Source organism: Gasterosteus aculeatus, chromosome 4 (genome assembly GCF_964276395.1).
Source record: "Gasterosteus aculeatus chromosome 4, fGasAcu3.hap1.1, whole genome shotgun sequence".
Taxonomy (NCBI): domain Eukaryota; kingdom Metazoa; phylum Chordata; class Actinopteri; order Perciformes; family Gasterosteidae; genus Gasterosteus; species Gasterosteus aculeatus.
Genome location: NC_135691.1, coordinates 10,035,799 through 10,044,893, shown reverse-complemented (window position 1 = coordinate 10,044,893; position 9,095 = coordinate 10,035,799). Strand labels below are relative to the sequence as shown.

General features: G+C 41.6%; 1 protein-coding gene across 4 annotated transcripts in view; it reads left to right on the top strand.

The window, feature by feature from the left end:
* Positions 1 to 4,853: 4,853 nt before the first annotated feature.
* The window catches only part of LOC120818130 (protocadherin gamma-C5), a 168,550-nt gene continuing 164,308 nt past the window's right edge, over positions 4,854 to 9,095 (top strand). The window contains exon 1 of one of the 4 annotated variants that reach the window (XM_078101207.1): positions 4,854 to 7,497. In XM_078101207.1, coding sequence (XP_077957333.1) covers positions 4,921 to 7,497 — 2,577 coding nt within the window. In that variant the 5' untranslated portion in view covers positions 4,854 to 4,920. The remainder of the gene's footprint in view (positions 7,498 to 9,095) is intronic. The other 3 variants (XM_078101209.1, XM_078101208.1, XM_078101210.1) reach the window with 3 other exon arrangements.

Sequence of the window (9,095 nt, the reverse complement as noted above, 5' to 3'; positions counted from 1 at the left end):
CGTCAACGTGCAGGATAGAGACTCTGAGACTAACAGACAGGTCCGCTGTTCCATTCAGCAAAACGTCCCCTTTAAGTTGGTTCCTTCTGTTAAAAACTATTTTTCACTGGTGACCACAGGACAACTGGACCGTGAACTAGAGTCTGATTACAGCATTACAATCACTGCCACTGACGAGGGCTCTCCACCTCTGTCCTCCTCTAAAACCGTTCAGTTGTCTGTAGCAGACATCAACGACAACCCACCTGTGTTTGAGGAACACTCCTACAGCGCGTATGTGACTGAAAATAACAAAGCTGGCTCCACTTTATGTTCCGTTACCGCTAGAGACCCCGACTGGAGACAAAACGGCACAGTGATTTATTCTCTTTTACCCGGTGAGGTGAACGGTGCTCCGGTGTCCTCCTATCTGTCTGTTAACGGAGACACGGGGGTGATCCACGCTGTGAGGTCGTTTGATTATGAACAGTTCAGGAGCTTTAAAGTCCTCGTGATGGCCAGAGACAACGGTTCTCCTCCGCTCAGCAGCAACGTCACCGTCAGTGTGTTCGTATCGGATGTGAACGACAACTCTCCTCAGATACTGTACCCCAACCCGGAGGGAAACTCCTTCATGACCGAGCTGGTCCGCAAAGCTGCGCACGGAGGCTCTCTGGTGTCCAAAGTGATAGCGGTGGACGCGGACTCCGGACAGAATGCCTGGCTGTCCTATCGTATAGTCAAATCCACTGATCCGGGACTTTTCACTATCGGTCTCCACAGCGGAGAGATCAGGACACAGCGGGACATTTCTGAATCTGACAGCATGAAGCAGAACCTCATTGTGTCGGTGAAAGATAACGGACAGCCCTCTCTCTCTGCCACCTGTTCCATGTATTTACTTATTTCTGATAACTTGGCTGAGGTGCCAGAACTGAAGGATATTTCTTATGACGAGAAGAACTCCAAACTGACCTCTTATCTGATTATCGCGCTGGTATCTGTGTCCACTTTTTTCCTAACCTTCATCATCATCATCCTCGGTGTGAGGTTTTGTCGCAGGAGAAAGCCCAGACTGCTGTTTGATGGAGCAGTTGCCATCCCCAGCGCGTATCTCCCTCCTAATTACGCAGACGTGGACGGAACAGGAACTTTACGCAGCACTTACAATTATGACGCGTACCTGACAACCGGTTCAAGAACCAGTGACTTTAAGTTCGTGTCATCTTACAATGACAACACGCTGCCTGCTGACCAGACTGTGAGGAAAGGTCCATCAGACTTTGCTGATGTGTTTGGTGAAACGGAAGAGTCTTTAGAGGTATGAATATGATATTATTACCTTTTTAAAAACAGTCAAATCATACTATTTATTCTCAAACACGTAATTTTTAGGGGCTTGCAACCATACATCCTGAAATCAAAGTTGTCTCTACATTCTCATTTCGTTGGTCAAAATGTTTTGCGTTTTTCATGGCCATCTTATCTCTGTCTTTCCTTCCATCAATCCTTTTTAAAATGAGTTGTAACATTTATATTTTTGTTTTCAGTCTCATTTGCCTTCATTTTGACACCTTCTTAGTCCTATTTTGTTTTAGTTGGCTTTTCCATACAAAACGTATTCTCTTAATTTAAGTCTAGATCCGCAATAATTCATTTTCAGTTCGCTGTGCTAGATATAATTAGTTGTATTGTCAATAATTTGTTTAGGATAAAGTATGTATTGCTCATGTGAAGTTATAATCTTGTGACGTTTTTTTTTTTAAAGATCTCTATTGTTCTGCTTCAAAACCTTCATATCTGACGGCATGCCGCCCTTTAGTCAAATTATTATCAAGTTAGTAACATTATCCTTTGATGATCAGCTGCAGTACGAATTTGTCAATACAACTAAGTTTATTTTTCCCACATTCTAACAAGCAGTTATACATTTTATATGTCTGCACGTTTTTTGAGATGCCCATTAATCCCTGCCTCGTCTAATGAAATAGACAAAAGGAACTAAAACAATAAAACTTCTTACTTGTTTACTTCAAACCCTTTCAATCTTGTGCCACTTATGGCAGAGCTCGGTCATCATCTACAATTGTTTTGACTGCAATACGGGTGCAAGTGTGTCTGAATGTCTGAAAGGCTTTATACTCTTGTTTATTCAGGCAGATGGCATCACCTGCAGTGTACTTCTTTCCACTTGATTCCAGTCCACTCAATTTTAAATTTTATTAGTTCATGCTTCCTCCTGTTTGCGTTTAGTTATGGCTTACTGCTTTAAAGTCTTACTGTCATCATGACATACAGATATTAGTGATTGTAACCAAAATGTAGTGAAACAAGTTATTTTCAGTCAGTTTTTGTTCAGTAGTGTAGTGTCTTTCCCAGCTACTTTTCAGCAGTGATTGTGCATGTTTCACATATTTACAATGAATAACCCTTATTGCATTTAAAACATTATGAAAGACATTTGTATTTTATTCGCTCTGTGTTTTTTGCAATTTGTTTTCTGTCCTAGACCCGTTCATTTTCTGCCAAATCATGAAATGAAATAACATCAGTCACATTACATTACATGTCATTTAGCTGACGCTTTTATCCAAAGAGACGTACAATAAGTGCATTCAATCATAGGGTACAAACTCAGGAGAACAAGAAACAAGAAAGTGCAATTTCCTCAAATAAGCCAATTTCCAATTTGCTATAGATGAGTGACGTTACAAGTACAATTTAAGTGCTACAGTTTGTTAGTCTTTAGTCGAGGTAGAGTCTGAAGAGGTGTGTCTTTAGTTTGCGGCGGAAGATGTGAAGGCTCTCTGCGGTCCTGATGTCTTCAGAGAGCTCGTTCCACCATTTCGGCGCAAGGACAGCGAAGAGTCAAGATCTAGTCGAGTGTTTTGCTCTCAGTGAGGGAGGGACGAGTAGTTTTGCAGATGCAGAGCGGAGAGTGCGGGTTGGGATGTAGGGTTTGACCATGTCCTGGATGTAAGCTGGACCCGATCCATTCACAGCATGGTACGTGAGCACCAATGTTTTGAACTGGATGCGGGCAGCCACCGGTAGCCAGTGAAGAGAGCGGAGGAGTGGAGTAGTGTGGGAGAATTTCGGAAGGTTGAAGACCAGTCGAGCTGCTGCATTCTGAATGAGCTGCAGAGGTCGAATGGCGGTGGCAGGGAGACCTGCCAGGAGGGAGTTGCAGTAGTCCAGGCGGGAGATGACAAGAGCCTGAATCAGTACCTGCGCTGCCTTCTGAGTGAGAAGGGGACGTATTCTCCTAATGTTGTAGAGCGTGTATCTACAGGATCGCGTTGTCGCGGTGATGTTGGGAGTCAGGGAGAGTTGGCTGTCGAGTGTGACGCCGAGGTTCTTAGCGGTCAAAGTGGGCGTTAGTACGGAGTTCCCAAAGTTGACTGAATCACATGTTTTATTAAATGCAGTGTGAGTGAAGTCCAGACATTTCCTGTTGACACAATGAGGGATGTTTCCTTCTAAAAAAAGAAAAAAAGAACTTAACTATGAATAATTTCAGATAACTGCTTCTCTTTTTCAAAATCCACTGCAGGGTCAGTGGGACAGCAAACCTACATCTCTAAAAACTGGCAAATCTTAGAACTGTGGTGAATTTAGATTTACTTTTGTTAAGGGTTCGGAAAGCCCTCAAGGGAGGCCTCACTCCTTCGTTCTCGGCCCCGCCGGAAACGAAGAATCAAAAGAGTCAGCTTGCTCAAATTCTAAAATCCAAAAAGTATTTAATAACTAAACAACGTTATAAGGAATACAATTACAAAGTGAAATACAAAACGAACAGTAAAATATTCCGCGAAAAGAGAATTCTCTGAGCAAGTCTAAAGTGACTTATCAAAGCGGCGGCAGGAAAGTTCTATCAGTTCTCTCCCCGCTTTGGTCCTTTGAAAACTCTTGAGGTGTGTCTTCTTGGGTGCGTTTGGATGCCATTGGCTTCTCCTTCAAACGTGTCTTCTCCTGGATTGTCCCCTTCACATCGAGGTGTGAAGCTGCAGCTGTAACCTGAAACCTCTCTGTACCATCTGTCCCTCACATTCCAATACATTCAATGTAGATACATTTGGCTTTATGCCAATGAGTGAATATAACAAAGCATACATAGTTTGAGTCTTCATCTTAACTAGTACACCTTAATTACAACACATCATAAATGATCACCGTTCATCACACTACATCATAAGATGTAATACAGTTCAAGACATTGGCCTCAATAGGCTGACTTACATTCAGTTGCTCATCTACCTGACAGGAGAAAAAACTCCCAAAAAAAACCCTCTTTGGGGATAAAACTGTGAGAAATCCATAAAGGACGGCAATAAAAACATGTGTGTTCATATGATTTACATGACTATAAATTGTGTTTGATTCAAATTGCATTCTGTTCATCTAACGTGCTTTTGTACTTACAAATATCTAATAACACACAAACTACAATTCTATCACTAAGCATTGTTACACATATTATAATTTCCACCACTAGGGGTGCACTTCTGGCCTAAATCCCTAACACTTTCAAAGGAAAACAATGCAAACAGAACAACAAACAATTGCAATATATTTAGGGAGAGAATCCACTTTTCTGATGTCAGCAAAGGCTAAATTTGAGCAGGTTAACATGGCATCTTAGTAGAGGAAAGATATAAAGAAGTCAGGACACGCATTGCAACAAAACCTCCGATATTAAACATATCATAATTGTATATGCCCTAATGTTCATTGTTTATTCATTATACACATATAATTTAAGTCTCTAATGTCCGCGTATTTGTTGACATTGTTGCTCTACTGTTTCCTGGTTTGAACCTCAAGGTTTACTGCATGTCCAACTATTGCTTGTATGTGGTGTTAAATTTATTCATCGATAAAAATAAATATTTGAGAGGATGAAGTCAATTGAAAGTGCACCCTTTTTATTCATCAGCATACATGTTTTTGTTAAACTACACTCACGGTGGCGCTATACACCAGCCTAATGTTGTTGAATTACTCTCCTGTAGCGTGGAAGCCCATTCTTGCTCCTGTGTCACAATAGAGACAATCATATTGGACCCGGTGTTGCTTTCCGTGTGGTTGAACGTTAATTTTGGCTTCATTCCTCCACTTTTTATGGACAATCCATCGAATATGTATTCAAAAATATTTGCGTTTCCTACGTGTGGATTCTATTTCGTCCTACTTTTTGCGCGTGTCGCTTATGGAGATCTGAGCTTTTCTTTTCCAGAGGAGATGAAACGAGGATCAATTATCGGAAATGTGGCCAAGGATCTTGGGCTCGACAGGGGTGCACTCTCCACCAGAAGAGCCCGCATTGAAATGGATGGGACTGAAAAACGTTACTGTGACATAAACTTGAATAACGGAGAGTTGATTGTCGCCGACAGGATTGACCGAGAGGCTCTTTGTGGAGAAAAGGCTTCGTGCATCCTAAAACACGAGCTGGTGCTGGAGAATCCTCTCGAGCTCCATTTGATACATCTACACATCCAAGATCTTAATGACAACTCCCCACAATTTAAGGAAGACTTGATCAATATAGAAATCAGAGAATCAGCAGATAAGGGAGCTCGTTTTGTGATCGAAGAGGCGTACGATACGGATGTAGGTCCGAATTCAGTTCAGCAGTACAGCCTTAAAAATAACGCAAATTTTATTTTAGCTCCAGCTGGAAATACATTAGAGCTTGTTCTTGAAAAAGAGCTTGATCGTGAAAAACAACACGGGATCAATTTGCTTCTCACAGCATTAGATGGAGGTTCTCCTCAGAGATCAGGTACTGTCGTCATACACGTCACTGTACTGGATGCTAATGATAACGCGCCGGTGTTTAGTCAGGCCGTTTATAAAGCCAGTCTGCCTGAAAACTCTCCTCCAGACACTGTAGTGGTCAAAGTGAGTGCGAGTGACGCAGACGAGGGAGTGAATGGTGATGTGACTTATGAATTTGGACACGTTTCTGATGACGTAAAGAAGGTGTTTAGCATAGACCGTAATGTCGGTAAGATTCAAGTAATTGGCATTGTTGATTATGAAACTACGAGATCGTTTGAAATACGCGTAAAAGCGAAAGATGGATTAGGGCTATCATCTTATGCCAAGGTAATAATTGCAATTACTGATGTGAATGACAACGCCCCTGTAGTTAGTTTGAAATCTTTGACTAATCACATACCCGAGAACGTGTCACCTGGTACAGAGGTGGGCATCGTTAACGTGCAGGATAGAGACTCAGAGGCTAACAGACAGGTCCGCTGCTCCATTCAGCAAAACGTCCCTTTTAAGTTGGTTCCGTCTATTAAAAACTATTTTTCACTGGTGACTACAGGACAACTGGACCGCGAACGTCAGTCCGATTACAACATTACAATCACTGCCACTGACGAGGGCTCTCCACCTCTGTCCTCCTCTAAAACCGTTCAGTTGTCTGTAGCAGACATCAACGACAACCCACCTGTGTTTGAGGAACAATCCTACAGCGCTTATGTGACTGAAAATAACAAAGCTGGCGCCACTTTATGTTCCGTTACCGCTCGAGACCCCGACTGGAGACAAAACGGCACAGTCATTTATTCCCTCTTACCTGGTGAGGTGAACGGTGCCCCGGTGTCCTCTTATTTGTCTGTTAACGGAGACACGGGGGTGATCCACGCTGTAAGGTCGTTTGATTATGAACAGTTGACGAGCTTTAAAGTCCACGTGATGGCCAGAGACAACGGTTCTCCTCCGCTCAGCAGCAACGCGACCGTCAGTGTGTTCGTATCGGATGTGAACGACAACTCTCCTCAGATATTGTACCCCAACCCGGAGGGAAACTCCTTCATGACCGAGCTGGTCCCCAAAGCTGCGCACGGAGGCTCTCTGGTGTCCAAAGTGATCGCGGTGGACGCGGACACCGGACAGAATGCCTGGCTGTCCTATCGTATAGTCAAATCCACTGATCCGGGACTTTTCACTATCGGTCTCCACAGCGGAGAGATCAGGACACAGCGGGACATTTCTGAATCTGACAGCATGAAGCAGAACCTCATTGTGTCGGTGAAAGATAACGGACAGCCCTCTCTCTCTGCCACCTGTTCCATGTATTTACTTATTTCTGATAACTTGGCTGAGGTGCCAGAACTGAAGGATATTTCTTATGACGAGAAGAACTCCAAACTGACCTCTTATCTGATTATCGCGCTGGTTTCCGTGTCCACCTTTTTTCTGACCTTCATCATCATCATCCTCGGTGTGAGGTTTTGTGGCAGGAGAAAGCCCAGACTGCTGTTTGATGGAGCAGTTGCCATCCCCAGCGCGTATCTCCCTCCTAATTACGCAGACGTGGACGGAACCGGAACTTTACGCAGCACTTACAATTATGACGCATACATGACAACCGGTTCAAGAACCAGTGACTTCAAGTTCGTATCATCTTATAATGACAACACTCTGCCTGCTGACCAGACTCTGAGGAAAAGTCCATCAGACTTTGCTGATGTGTTTGGAGATTGTGATGATTCTCCCGAGGTAGGTGTGACATATCTTTTGAACTATTTCCCTCACTTGCACTCTGCCGCCTTTGTCAGAAGATGACACGTACACTTACGTCAAATATTTTCAATTTCTTTCCTTTGGGTAATGGGTAATAATAATAAATTTGTTTTTTTTAATCCCTAATTATTTCCTGACGGTTTCCTATCAGTTGAATCAAACCCCCCTCTGCCACATATGGGTCAAAAGTCTGAATGAAAAAAAAAGATCCGAATGTGAAATAAAGATCGGTTTGAAAAGAAGAAGATATATTCAAACAATATATTTATTTAAAAAAAAGGATAGAACTTAGTCAAAACTATATTCAACCCGAAAATACTTTTCGTCCACTGATGTTTATTTTGAATACATTGCTGTATTTATCAATGTTCAAGACCAAAACTTAATACACTTAAATGTGTTTTTCAAATGATAAAAAAGTTTTGACCTGGATTTGGCTCCATACGTTAGGTTCTTCCCTGTTACTTTAATGGAGATACATATATTTTGTCATGCCTCTATCCTTGGTGCTGAATTTCACTTTTCCTCAGATGCATTGTCTATTCATGTTTTGCCATATAGATACTATGTTGGACAAGATCCAGTTACCAGTGCACCTTGTACCGTAACTTTAGCTTTGAATCGTGATTTTGGCTTTACATAATGCCCTCTTTCATTTAGACTTTTATACTTTCTAAAGAATTCTTTATTTTCTTTGTTTAAGGCGATGTAACACTTTTAACGAATTCAACTCTAACTATCCCTACTTATAAAAAAGTAAAACAATACTGTACATTCATCAAGCATTAGCCTTGCCGATATATTTTTTGTAACTTTATCTGATGTTAATCAACTTCTCCTCTCCATGATTGCAGTAGCTCACTTATTTGCCCATTACTTTGTATATGTTGTATAACATTCAGCATCCACTTTGTTTCATAACATTGCGCTAAAAGTGATTTCCATATTCATTACCTTGATACAATAGACCTAGAAAAACTGTATCCACAGTTGAGCTGCAGCTGCTTCAGACATCTGAAGTTGTCGGATAGATTTACTCTTAAAGACATACATGCAGAGAAGCTCTCCTTGCTCCAAAATATTGTTTGAATCATGAGTCACTTTCTCTTCTTGAGTTAAGTGAGTATGTCCTCTGGACATTTATTGAAGAATATATTGACAATATTTACAGATAATGAGGTTATGTTGCACAATATGACAGCAGAGTAAGTTGCAGTGCTGCTTAACAAAGTTACCTGGGAGAAAAAGTTCACTCATGTAACGTAGAGGATGTGAATAGTTGGTTTTCCCTTCCTCTGTCTCACCTTGGGATTTAAATAAATTCCAAACCATATCTAGTAACCATTGGAATTGTCTGGGATTTTGGCTGTCACCCACCTTGAATGCTGTCTAATGCAATTGATTAAAATCATTGAGAGACACATTAATCAACCCAATGCTGAACATATTAGGTAAAAAGTAAGCATTGAAACATTTGCAGAGATAGTATTAAGTTAAGTACTAATATATTAAGGCAAGGCAAGGCAAGGCAAGGCAATTTTATTTGTATAGCGCTTTTCATACACAAGGCAGAC